General features: G+C 39.7%; 1 protein-coding gene across 2 annotated transcripts in view; it reads left to right on the top strand.

The window, feature by feature from the left end:
- The window catches only part of rad18 (RAD18 E3 ubiquitin protein ligase), a 285,072-nt gene that overhangs the window by 168,223 nt on the left and 102,404 nt on the right, over positions 1-14,445 (top strand). For both annotated transcript variants that reach the window (XM_063067843.1, XM_063067842.1), the window contains exons 10-11: positions 3,027-3,152; positions 5,719-5,884. In XM_063067843.1, coding sequence (XP_062923913.1) covers positions 3,027-3,152; positions 5,719-5,884 — 292 coding nt within the window. The remainder of the gene's footprint in view (positions 1-3,026; positions 3,153-5,718; positions 5,885-14,445) is intronic.

Below are 14,445 nucleotides of genomic sequence, written 5' to 3'. Positions count from 1 at the left end.
TTCCCTTAATTAGTTCAAAACTCTATCTACAGTTCCTAGTTTGATTCCCAAAGACACTTGTCACAGTCTTATTTAAGTAAAGTCTCTCCTAATGGAATAGCTATTTTCTTCGGTGCTAGTCTCAGTGTTCCATGAATGGCATCGCTACTCTTCTCTTTGAATCATGCATTCAGTCCCGATCTATTCACAGTATTCTGTAGAACTTCCTGTTAGCTCAGACAACAACTTAAAGATTATTAGCTGTAATTTTCTTCATTTTGCTCCCAACCTAACTTCTCAAATTCTCTCGGCAGAACATCATTCTGAGTCTTTCCTATGTTGTTGCTTTGTATTTCAGCAGCAAATTTCTGGCTTGAGGAGTTTTCTTTAACTCTAGCATCAGGCAGGTTCTTTCCCTTGTGAGACAAAGAACATACTTACCCCATTGAATATACTATCTCAAGTTGTAAAGAGTAAAATGTTCCTGTTTATACCTCCTCACTTGTACCATCATCAGATTTCCTATCATTCCTGTACGTTGTTCTCCCCTGTATCTCTGCATCCTGAGTCTGCATGTCTGTTTAATGTAGTCACATTCATTTGAAGTTAATCACCAACCAATTCTGGGCAGCTACCCAGTTCCGATGTGTGAAAATCTCTGAAAATTGAGCTGTACAAATAGCTCTTGCAACTGTACCACACCAATTCCTGAAAACGTGGATTTCAGCTTTGTAATTCAGTCAAAGATTGTTGAACTGCAGACAATGACTGAAATGTGATTCACCATAAGACACGAGCAGAATTAGGCTGTTTAGTCCATCGAGTCTGTTCTGCTAATCCATCATGGCTGATTTATTATCCCTCAACCTCATTCTCTTGCCTTCTCCCGGTAATCTTTGATGCTCTTACTAATCAAGAACCTATCAAGATCTGCTTTAAATATACCCAATGAATTGGCCTCCATGACCATCTGTGCCAATGAATTCTGCAGATTCACCACCCTCTGGTTAAAGAAATTCCTCCTCATCTCTGTTCTAGGGCGAATTCTTTCTATTATGAAGCTGCGCCTTCTGGTCCTAGACTTTCCCACTATCAGAAATATTCTCTCCATATCCACTCCATCTTTATTTGATAGGCTTCAATGTGATCCCCCACCGCCCTTATTTTTCTAAACTCCAACAAGTATCGGCCCAGTGCCAGCAAATGCTCCTCTAACCTTATCATTCCCAGAATCATGAACCTGCTCTGGACCATCTCCATTGCCAGGACATCCTTTCTTCCATAAGAGGTCCAAACTGCTCACAATACTCCAAATGCAGCCTGACCAATGCCTTATAAGGCCTCAATAGTACATCCTTTGCTCATGATCATAACAATTTCCATCGGTTCAGACATACTAAAGCTATGGCTTGCCACTCAGCACAAACTGCTTACTCATTTTATGACTGTGATGTCATACCTTGATTTGTTTCCTCATTGCAATCTAATTTCATCTTCTTACTGGTGCTTTTAAACTCTTGATGTTGGTCATTCCTGCCCCAACATCATCTTGCACATACTCTTGCAAGTACTGAATCTATTTGTACCCTCTGACTTTTTATCCTGGATCATAACAGTGAAAAAAGAAAAATAAAATTAATTCTCAATTCTTCCCTGGATCTTACCCAAAATTCCTTAAATCTATATTTTCTGGTGAGTGAATTTTCTGTCAGATCGTTTTCTGGTCAATAGTTTCAGTAGGTTCAATAGGTACATTTAATGTCAGAGAAATGTATACAATATACATCCTGAAAATCTTTTTCTTCATAAACATCCACGAAAACAGAGGAGTGCCCCAAAGAATGAATGACAGTTAAATGTTAGAACCCCCCCCCCAGCACTCCAATCCCACGCGCAAGCAGCAAGTCAACAACCCCTCCTTCCCCTACATGCAAAAAAACATCGGCACCCTCCACCCAGCACTCAAGCGTGTAGCAAAGTGCCAATATCAAGGATAGTTTGAAATGAAGTTAAGAATTTCTGTGAACTTTTCTTTGGTGCATTAGGTGCTATAGTTGCTTGAAGCACTCTATCTTTACACTATCTTTCTGAGGAAGGGATGATGTCGGCAGGAACTTGCCATCTATCCATTTGATGCTGACTTTCTTCTGTAGTGAGGCATTATTATATATTTCCACAATGTTGTACTATAGTATTGTTTTAGTTATAATCTATTTTTGATTGCAAAGGCCAGGACTCGGTGTTGTCCCATTATTTTTCTTGCTGAAGTGAGAGATGCTTAACAAATATTCTTTGAAGCAGCTTCAAAATAACAAATCTCAAAATGTTATCATGTTTGCAACATCTCAGCAGTTTTATTTAGTCAAGTTCTCTTGTATTTTGGAGGGTGTAACGGTCTCCCATTGTACCTCTTTCTGACTTTGGAGGAGGAAAATGGCAGTATGTGGTAGCTACAACAAGCAAGGTCGGAGACTAGGAAGAGATTAGAGATGGAGATGGGATTTATAGAATAAGCTCAGTATTCTTAGGCAGTTCATATATGTTTCTTTTGAAAATAGGCATTTCCTTAAATTCTTTTTCCCTACATAATAAGAATTATGGATTTTCTCCTCAGTATCCGCTTATATAGTTGCTTTTGTAGTATGTTGCTAGTGATAAGTTTGAACAAGTCCATGTAGAGGTTTGTGTTATAAGATATAATTGAATATAGATCAATACACGCAAAGTACTGGAGTTACTCAGCAGGTCAGGCAGCATCTATGAGAAGGAAAGAGCAGTCAACGTTTTGGGCTGAGACACTTCATCGGAGTTTAGATTTTGTCTTCCAAAACCTAATCTTGCAGATTTATAGAGCTGGCAAACTTGTTCAATTCAGGTTGTTTTTAATTGTCTTGAGAGGAAAATGATCATTATAAATTTCTAGAGTAATGATCTTGCTATTTAATTCCCGTTGTTGATAAGCACAGTATAATGTGTTACAATGGGATTTCGGGACCGTTCTTATAGCCAAACTTGTAAATATGCTAACAATATTTATCACATTGCAGGTATAAAACACAAGGGGGAGTTTCAAAAGCTGATCACTGAGGTGAAGAAACGGTGGCAGTCCAAGGTAAAGAAGTTAAAGAGTGAACAAGATGAAGAGACTGAAGAACAGTGTTTAACCGTCACAGGTAAAAAGAATATGGATTTTTTTTCATTGAAACAACATTTAACCTTATCGATGTTCCATCTCGTGTTGGAATCATGGGTCCAGCAGAACTACAGATACCAATATTCCCAGCAGAATGATGGTGTAATGTAGACTGGTTTTACTGTTTATAAGTTGTGATCCTTTTAAGATTTCATCTGTTAATATTGATAAACTTATTTCACATATGAAGCTGTATAAAGCACTCATACTGGGAGGTATCCATGCACCTGCATTAAGCCTGGTATCTAAATAAGAGTCATCCCTTGTTGGAGAAAAGGCGGGTTAGAGGAATCCAATGCAAAATACAACACAGGGAAGTTGCTATTGTGCTCCCAGCAACACCGCTCTTCCACCCCTCTCCACCCCTCTGAGCAGGAGCTGGTCTCGTCTGCAGAGGAGATGAGGGGCACTGCAATAAAGTTCAAAGTAAATTCATTGTTCAAGTACAAATATATCACCATATACTACTATGAGATTAAATTTCTTGCAGCCATTCACAGCAAAACACAGAAATACAATAGAATCAACAAAAACATATATATGTATGTGTGTGTGTGTGTGTATGTATATATATATATATATATATATACACACACACACACACACACACACACACACACACACGTATTATATGTTAAAATATATAAATAATATTGAGAATATGAGTTGTGGAGGCCCTGAAAGTGAGTGTTGGCTTTTCCCTTCTGCTTTGGCCCTTTACTTCTCAGCCTCTCTTAACAGGGTTCACTCTAGAAACACTGGAAAGATTGACATACAACTACAACACAGGCAAGTATCAAGGCGAATGACTTAGTGTCAGCAGGTTACTGTTCCTGAACAGGTAATCAAGCCTTTGCTATGCCCTATCACACAGGTGCCACTGTACTTGAGGACACAAGTAATGGAATGTTTTTTAGTTTGAAAGTTTAAGAGTAGTCACGCTAACTCAATTACAATTAGTCCACCAGAAGAGATACTGTATGAAATGGATTGAGGTAGTTGGCTCAAGTTGAAATTTAGCAGATATAAACAAATGGGAGCTCCTGGGACCCATTCCTGCCCTTCAAGCACTCTGTATCTCAGTAAGGGGATGTAAGTATAATATCACCTCTAAATCTGCAGTAGTTGGCTTTGTCAGTTTAAAAACTTAAAGCAATTTCTTGTAGGTCACTTTTACATAGGACTGTCATCCCAGATATTGTAAAACATTTAGAAGGTTGAAAGCAAGTCAAAGGATAGAGACTCACAATTGTCAAGAGAATGACTGACTGTCTGCAGAATCTTGTCTTTGAACATATAATTAAAAGCTTTGCAATGCTATCACCTAAGTGCAATATTTGGAGACATTTTAAGGAATCTCAATGGAAATGTGAATGCATATTTTTGTCAAAATTGATTAAGAAACTGTAAGGAACTCTTTCTTTTCTTTTCAAATCTTTTTATTATTATTATTATCCAAAATTAACACGAGTACATCGAAGTTAGCAACACTTACAATGTCTCAAGAAAAAAATCATTAAGGAACTCTTAAAAAAATTTGAAATGCCCTTTCAATTTTTAATGATGTTTGGCCTTTTTTTTAAATCATTTTTATTACCCCCCACCCACTCCAATTCATTTATAGGCTTTATCATGGCTGATTTTAAAAAAAGAATACTTGCTTCGTAGCAATATGGGTATGCTTAGAGATGCCGCTGATACAAAGAAGAACTGTTCTCACACCTGTTCTCATTGAAGCAACTAATCTAATTGTTATAGGTCACATGGGTATGGATGATAGGTAGGATTACCGGCGTACCATAATTTATAAGGTTAGCACAATTGACAGAAATCCAAATTGCAGAAAGACTTACTTGTAGCAGGTGGATTATTTGGTAATATGCGGTAAATTTGGGTTCAAGGGACTAACTTTGTTTGCTAAGAGTGGCAAGATTAACATTCTTGATGTATTATATCTGAAATATTTAAATCTCTCAAATAGTTTCAATCTCTTTCTTACTTGTGCAATTATTTATGTGTATGATTACTTTATAATCATCATACAAGTAACCCATCTCCCCCACCTCCCCAAACATTACCGCAATTTGGGCACAGAAATTGGCCCCTACTGAATCACACCTGAAAACTTGTGTAATGAAATTCACTCATAAAATTTGTCTGGGAAAAATAATATCAATTACATTTTTTACACAGAGAGAGGTGAGTATGTGGATTGAGCTGCTAGCAACTGTGGTGGAGGCAGATGCAATAGGGTCTTTTAAGAGGCTCCTGGATAGGTACACGGAGCTTAGAAAAATAGAGGGCTATGGGTAACCCTAGGTAATTTCTAAAGTAAGTACATGATCGACACAGCATTGTGGGCCAAAGGGCCTGTATTGTGCTGTAGGTTTTTCTATATTTCTATTGACTTTCTGGTTAATGGGATTCTGAGCTACTATTATAATTGTGTAACACTGGTAAAAAGTCATTTAAAAAGTGGAATAAAGAGTCAATGAGCATTAAATTATGACTAAGTAATGAAACTAATTGGCAAGTCTGACTTGCAGGAGAGGAATTTCCAGAGTGCCAAACCATGGACTGCAACCCAGAAGAGGCATGCCAGAATGAGCCACATTTGCCAGAGATGACAGGCTCACTTGTGACAAACGATACTTTGAAATGTCAGCCTTATTCATTTGATGTGGTTCTACCTTCAACTTTGTCAACATCCAGGTAAATCTTCTCATGATTTCACAACTCCCTCCCCCTTCACAACAATGCATTAAGGTGATACAAGGTAAAACAATAACAGAATGCAGAATAAAGTATGCAGTGCTGGTAGACAATGAAGTTCAAAGCCATAACAAGGTAGATTGTGAGTGTAAGAGTTCATCTTACTCTGCTGAGAGACTGTTCTAATAATAATGGGATAGAAGCTGTCCTTGGTCCTAGTATTATGTGCTTTCAGGCTTTTATATCTTCTGCCCAATGGGAGGGAGGAGAAGAGAGAATATCTGGAGTAGGTAGGACCTTTGACTATGTTGGCTGCTTTATTGAAGCAGTAAGAAGCATAGACAAAATCCATGTGGGTTGGTTTCCGTGATGTGATGAATTATATCCACAGCTCGAAGCAGTTTTTTGTTGTAACCGGGAGGACAGTTAGCACACCAAGCTATTAGGCATAAGAGCAGAATTAGGCCATTCAGCCCATCAAGTCTGCTCTGCCATTCCATCATGGCTAACTTATTATCCCTCTCAATCCCATTCTCCTACCTCCTCCCTGTAACTTTTGATGACCCAACTAATCCAGAACCTATGAACCTCCAATTTAAGTATAGCCAGTGATTTGGACTCCACAGCCACATGTGGCAACGAATTACACATTCCCTTCCCTCTAGCTAAAGAAATTCCTCGTCGTCTCTGTTCTAAATGGATGACCCTCTATTCTGAGACTCTGCCCTCTGGTTCTAGACTCTCCAACTCTGGGAAACATCCTCTCCACGTTCACTCTATCTAGGGCAGTGGTCCCCAACCTTTATCGCACCGCGGACCGGTTTAATATTGACGATATACCTGTGGATCGGCCGACGGGGGTGGTGGAGGGGTGGGGTTGGTGTTCAAGTTCAACAGTGCGTGACGCTGACTCATATTGTTTCAAATCGCCAAATCATTTCCTTGTGGCTCGGTAGCGCATCTTTGCGGTCCGGTGGTTGAGGACCACTGATCTGGGGGCCTTTCAGTATTCTACCCCTCCCATCTCATTCTTCTGAATTCTAGTGAGTAGAGTCACAGAGCCATAAAACTCACCTCATACATTTTACCTTTCATTCCTGGAATCATTCCTATGAACCTCCCCGGACCCTATTCAATGCCAGCAGATCTTTTCTTAGATAAGGGGCTCAAAACTGTTCACAATATTCGAAGTGCGGACTGCCCAATGCCTTATAAAGCATTACATCCTTGCTTTTGTATTCTATTCCTCTTGAAATCAATGTTAAAATTGCATTTGCCTTCCTTACCACCGACTCAGCCTGCAAGTTAACCTTTAGGACATCCTGTAGGAGGATTCCCAAGTCCCTTTGCATCTCCGATGTTTTTGAATTCTCCCCGTTTAGAATATAATCTGTGCTATTATTCCTTCTACCAAAGTGCATGACCATACACTTCCCTACACTATGTTCCATCTGCCACTTCTTTGCCCCCTTTTCCAATCTGTCTAATTCCTTTTGCAGACTCCCTGCGTCCTCAACACTACCTGTTCCTCTGCCAGTGTTTGTATCGTCCACAAACTGGGCCACAAAGCCATCAATTCTGTTATCCAGATCATTGACATATAATGTGAAAAGAAGCCAGCGGTCCCAACACCGACTCTTGTGGAACTTGTGGCAGACAACCTGAAAAGGCCCCCTTTATACACAGGAGAAAATCTGCAGATGCTGGAAATCCAACTCCCTTAATAAAAGACCCCCTTTATTCCCACGTTTTACCGCATGTCATCCAGCAATCTTCTATCCTTGTTAGTATCTACCCTGTAATACCATGGGCTGTTAACCTGTTAAGCAGCCTCATGTGTGGCACTTTGTCAAAAGCCTTCTAAAAATCCAAGTTCACAACACTGACTCTCCTTTGTCTATCCTGTTTGTTATTTCCTTAAAGAATTCCAAAAGATTTTTCAGGCAAGGTTTCTCCTCCAGGAATCCATGCTGACTTTGGTCTATTTTATCATGTCCATCTTCCCAACCATTGAAGACGGGCTAACTAGCTTATCATTTCCTTTTTTTTTTGCCTCCTTTCTTTCTTAAAGAGTGGAGTAACATTTGCAATTTTCCAGTCCTTGGGAACCATTCCAGAATCTAATGTTTTTGAAAGATCATTACTCATGCCACCATAATCTTTTTAGCTACCTCTTTCAGAACTCTGGGGTATGGTCCATCTGGTGCAGGTGGCTTATCCACCTAGAGACCATTTAGCTTCCCAAGCACTTTCTTTTTAGTTTTGGCAACTTCACTCACTTCTGCCCCCTGACGTTCTTGAATTTCTGGCATACTGCGAGTGTCTTCCACAGTGAAGACTGATGCAAGCTACTTAATCAGTTCATACGCATTTGTTTGACCCCATTACTATCTCTCCAGCATAATTTTCCAGCGGTCTGATACAGTATCCACTCTCGCCTCTCTTTTCTTCTATGTATATCTGAAAAACGTTTTGGTATCCTCTTTTATAATACTGGCAAGCTTGTCATCATATTTCATCTTTTGTCTCCTTATGGCTTTTTTATTTGCCTTCTGTTGGTTTTTAAATGCTTCTCACTAATTTTTGCTCTATTATATACCCCCCCCCTTTAATAAACCTTAATGATTACGGATAGAATGCTTTCTATGATGCATCAATAAAAATTGTTGAGTATCATATAACATATAACCATATAATAATTACAGCATGGAAACAGGCCATCTTGGCCCTTCTAGTCCGTGCCGTATCAAAGGAGACATGCCAAATTTCTTTAGTCTCTTAAGGAAGCAGAGACACCATGGTGTCTACATGGTTTGACCAGGATAGGCTGATGTAATTTTTGCTGATGTTCATTCTTAGGAGCTTGAGGTTCTCAACCTTGACCTTGGTACCATTGGTGTAAGCAGGTGCATGTATGCTGCCCACTCTTCTGAAGTCAATGACCAGCTCTTTTGCTGACATTGAGAATCAGATTGTTGTCATGACAGCATGTCACCAGATTCTATCTCTGTCTGTTCTCCGACTCATTGTGATTTCAAATATGGCCCATTACAGTGGTACTATCTGTAAATTTGTAGATGGAGTTAGAGTAGCATATGGTCACAGTCATGAGTGTACAGGGAGTAGATCAGGGGACTGAGGATGTAACCTTGTGGAGTATCAGTATTTGGGATAATGATCAATTTTTGTTGCCAAAATAAAGATTACCATCTTTTGATCAGGAAGTCAAGGGTTCATTTGAAAAGGGAGGTACTGAGTCCCAGGTCTAGGAGTTTGTAGATTAGTTTGTTTGGTATTATAGTGTTGAAGGCTGAGCTGAAGTCAATTCATCAGGACTAGGAACAGAAGAGGGAAGAAGCCAGAATAAAACTTTTTTTTAATTCTGGCTTCTCCCCACTTCCTTTCCAGTCTTGATGAAGAGTCTCTACCTGAAATGTCGACTGCTTATTTCCTCCATGGATGCTGTCTGACCTGCTGAGTTCCTCCAGTATTTTGTGTATTTTATTTTGCATTAGAGTTGCAGTCCACATCCAACTGAAGCAATTAGCATGGTGACTTTGCAACTCAGACATATACACAGGAGAATAAAAAAATTTTGATGCTGAAACAAAAATAGAATTGCAAATCTGACAGTGAAGAGAGAGTGTACGAGGAGAGAGTTGAATGATAGTTGAATGATTCTTCATCGGAACTGGGAAAATTTAGAAATCAGATTAATTGAGAGAGTTTCTGCATTCTGGACATGGATGTGAAAAGGCACCAACATCAATAGCAAAGTACTGGCTTCTTATGACAAAGAGCATTACTTGCCCCTGTTCATCTTCTGTCTAAGGTACCACATCTTAAGTGATTTTTAAAAGCAGCGTCAGAGAGATAGTCTTTCAGAATTTTTTAAGGTAATCATTTTTCCACAAGTATCCTTAGGCAAGCTGATTGACTATGAAGCCCATTATAATTAAACCTTTTCCCATTTTTTCTTTGTTCAAGGTATTCATGCTGAGTCTATGTTTGTACTTGACAGAATATAAATGTCGGAGAGCAACACATTTAATGGTTCTTCTTAAGCTCAGCATGTAAAAGCAATCTTCAATAAATCAAACTGCATGTCGACAATCTAATTGTGTTTAAACGCAATGTTAGCGAGATGTAGAATGTTGTATTTTATTCTCATATACCTACAAAATCCTGACTTTGTGATGCAGATGTTAATTCAAATAGAAACAATACTTTCACAACGTGCTATAATTATTTTAAGTATTAGTCACTATGACCTCAGACTGCTAAATAATCCTTTGCAACTCTGTCTATTTTAAGGAGCATAACTGGATCCAGATTGTATTCAGTCTTCCTCAGCACTACCCTGTCCAGGCATCAAGATTGATTACAGTACTAGTTGAATGGAATTAATTTAGATTTGTGCATCAGCCTGTTTTTCCTTAACATTTTTTCCAGAGACAGCAGACTGCTACTGCTTCTGATGTACATAGTGTTAACTGATAAAGAAACTGCTTGTTTCTGAAGTAAACAGAACATGCTGTTAAATTCATCAAGCTATTATTTGTAAAATAAAGTAAGAGAGTTTGTATTTAAAGTTCGTGACCTTTCTACGGAGCCGTAATTTTAACAATATAGCGCAAGTTGCTTCAGGGTGGGAAAGAGGATGAAAGTGACTGGTAGGTCCAAATGGCAAAAAGTGCTGTGGTAAAATGGAGCACCTATAAAAACCATTCGACTGGTCCAAATGAGAAGAATAGAAAGGAGCTGAAGTTGAATCCTTTGAGGGGGACGATGCTGGAAATGGAAGAGAAGCCTTTCTGTGGTTTGGAGAAGAAAATATAGAACCAGCCAAGTGACATCCCACCCAGCTGGAGGACCAGAGGAATATCACTGTATCATAGGCCACTGAGAGATCAGGAAGACACACAGAATTATATCTGTGACTTTGTTTTATTTTTGTGCTAAGGCCAAAAATCTAAGTGTAAAATTTAAATGTGGACATGGATTTAGGAGATGACAACACATTCAAGAACTTTGGAAAAGAAGAGAAAGTTGGAATTGAATAGTACAGTGTATGGTAAAGGATCGCTGATTTTGTCTTTTGAGAGGAGTGACAATGACAGGTTTAAAAGGGAAGACTTTTGAAATTCTTAATGGAAGAATGACCATTAACTGTTTCAACTAATAAATGGTGGGGAAAGAAATGATGTCAACAGTTTACTTGAAATATTGCCAAATTGATTGTAATGCTGTACTTCAGTATACAGTGCCTGTAAAAAATATTCACCCACTTGAAAGTTTTCGTGTTTTATTTTACAATGTCGAATTACCGTGGATTTAGTTTGGCTTTTTGGACATTAATCAACAAAAAAGACTCTTTCGTGTCAAAGTGAAAACAGGTCACTACAAAGTGAGCTAAATTAATTAGAAATATAAAACACAAAGTAATTGATTGCATAAGTATTCACCCTCCTTTAATATGACACACCAAATCATCACTGGTGCAACCATTTGCTTTTAGAAGTCACCAGTGGAGATCTGTTTTTGGAGACCTGTGTGTAGTCAAGGTGTTTCAATTGATTGTAGTAAAAACATACCTGTATCTGGAAGGTCCAACTGCTGGTGAGTCGGTATTCTGACAAAAACTACACCATGAAGACAAAAGAACACTCCAAGCTACTCTGTGAAAAGATTATTGAAAAGCACTAGTCAGGATTTGGATACAAGAACATTTCGAAGTCACTGAATATCCCTTAGAGTACAGTTAAGTCAATCATCAAAAAATGGAAAGAATATGACACAGCTATAAATCTGCCTAGAGCAGGCCGTCCTCAAAAACTGAGTGACCGTGCAAGAAGGGGATTAGTGAGGAAGGCTACCAAGAGACCTATGGCGACTGGAGGAGTTACAAGCTTCAGTGGCTGAGATGAGAGAGACTGCCGATACAACTACTGTTGCCTGGGTGCTTCACCAATCACAGCTTTCTGGAAGAGTGGCAAAGAGAAAACCACCAGCTGATAAATAAACACATGAAATCTTGGCTAGAGTTTGCCAGAAGGCATGTGGGAGACTCTGAAGTCAGCTGGAAGAAGGTTCTATGGTTTGATTAAACCAAAATTGAGCTTTTTGGCCATCAGACTAAACACTATGTTTGGCATAAGCCAAACAACGCACATCATTGGAAACACACCATACCTACCGTGAAGCAGGCTGCATCATGTTGTGGGGATGCTTCACTGCAGCAGATCCTGGATGACTTGTGAAGGCAGAGGGTAAAATGAATGCAGCAAAATATAGGGAAGTCCTGGAGGAAAACCTGATGCAGTCTGCAAGAGAACCGCGACTTGGGAGAAGATTTGTTTTCCAGCAAAACAATGACCCCAGGCATAAAGCCTAAACTACACAGGAATGACTTAAAAACAACAAAGTTAATGCTCTGGAGTGGCCAAGTCAGAATCCAGATGTCAATCCAATTGAGAATTTGTGGCTAGACTTGAAAAGGGCTGTTTACTCACGATCCCCATGCAATCTGACAGAGCTTGAGCAGGTTTGTAAAGAAGAATAGGGAAAAATTACAGTGTCCAGATGTGTAAAGCTGATAGAGCTATCCACACAGACTCAAGGCTGGAATTGTGACCAAAGATGCATCTACTAAATACCGACTTGAAGGGGATGAATACTTATGCAATTAATTATTTTGTATTTTATATTTGTAATTAATTTAGATCACTTTGTAGAGATCTGTTTTCACTTTGATACAAAAGGGCATTTTTCTGTTGATCAGTATCAAAAAAGCCAAATTAAATCCATTTGATTCAATGTTGTAGGGGGGGTGAAAACTTTTTTTCGGTACTGTATTGGGTTCTGACTGATTGTTTGAATTATGCGAAAACATTTAAAAAATGGTTACATTTCTTCACTACCAAGCTACCTACAGGACTACTTTAAAACATGTGAGGCCTACTGAAGCTAGGGGTGCGAGTTCAAAAAGAGCTGACTCGGGTAAGGCTGTTTTTTTCTCGGCCGTTCAAGCGAGCGGATTTGGATGGTCAGTATCAGCCCTACAGAAGTCGGGAGAGAGAGGATAAAAGGAGTAGATTAGGTCAAAGCTGGTCTTTTTAGACTGCACAGGTGTGGAAAGTGTTGGCGTCAAAAGGTCTAACCTTAAAAGGAGGATAGGCTGAAGTAGAGTGGCCATTGTTTGAGTGTTCCAGTGATAGAATGTGAAAGCTTTGGCTTAACAGGTATGGCGTGAACAGGTGGAGGCACAGTTAAGAAGGTACAGAGTTGTCAGGATGGAATGCTCCTCTTGTCAGATGTTGGAATTCAGGATACCTGATAATTTCCCTCGTGATTGCAGGAACGTTCACCCAACATCACTCTAGGAACTGGAGGTGGAGTTGGATGTACTCAGGATTATTCAGGAGGCTGAGGCTTTTGAAAAGGTGGTCACACCCAGAGTACAGGCTTCGACCAGTAGATGGGTGACCACCAGGAGAGGTAATGGGGTTAAGAAGTCAGTGCAGGGTTTCCCATGTGGCCATTCCCATCAATGAAAGAATACTGCTGGGGGGATGAGCCATCAGATTTCAACAGCAGCTGCTAGACTGGTGACACTATGAGAATCGAAAGAGAAGGGTAATGTCAGGCAGCACAGTAGTTATAGGGGACTCTGTAGTTAGAGCGACAGAAAGGATATTCTGTGGCCGCAAAAGGAACACCAAGATAGCGTGTTGCTTTCTGGGTTCTAGGGTCCATAATCTATCAGAGCGGCCGCAGGATATTCTCCTGGAGGAGGGAGAACAACCAGAGATCGTGATGCATATTGGCCTCAATGACATGGGCAGAAAAGGGGAAGAGGTCCTATGCATTGAGTGTATAGAGTTCGGAAAGAAGCTGAAGAGAACAACCTCCTGATTACTCCCTGTACCCCAGACTAGTGCAGATAGGATTTGGGTGATAGAATGAATCAATGAGTGGCTGGGGAGATGGTGCAGAGGACAGGGTTTCAAGTTCTTGAATCATTGGAACCTTTTCTAGGGAAGGAATGACCTGTAGAAGAGGGGTGAGTTGCACCTAAATTGGAGAGGAACTAATATTTCAGCCACAAGGTTTCCTGATGCTACTCAGGAGAATTTAAACTAGTTTTGCAGGGGGCTGGGAATCGGAGCCCCAGGTCAGTAAGGGAAGGTTTGGACCAGAAGGTAGATATCAAGGTAGGTGTGGAAAAGCAACATTGAAATAACCAGTATGACGGGTCGGATAGTTTGAAGTGTGTATATTTTAATGCTAGGAATATTATGGGTAAAGGTGATGAATTTAGAGCATGGATCAGTACATGGAACTATGATGTAGGGGGGAGGGGATGAACTGGAAATGTAAGGATGGAGAGAAAGGGAAAGTGAGAATAAGAAAAGTTAAGAAAGACAGCAGAATCAATAGAGCAGAAAGCTCGAGAAGGGATCGTACAGTATGGCCAAGTGAAATAGGAATTGATATAGGAGGTGAGGGGAGTAATGAATTAGAAGTATTATATATGAATGCACGGAGTATAAGAAATAAAG

Source organism: Mobula hypostoma, chromosome 15 (genome assembly GCF_963921235.1).
Source record: "Mobula hypostoma chromosome 15, sMobHyp1.1, whole genome shotgun sequence".
Classification (NCBI taxonomy): domain Eukaryota; kingdom Metazoa; phylum Chordata; class Chondrichthyes; order Myliobatiformes; family Myliobatidae; genus Mobula; species Mobula hypostoma.
The sequence above is the reverse complement of the archived record's forward strand: the minus strand, read 5'-3'. Positions and strand labels throughout refer to the sequence as shown.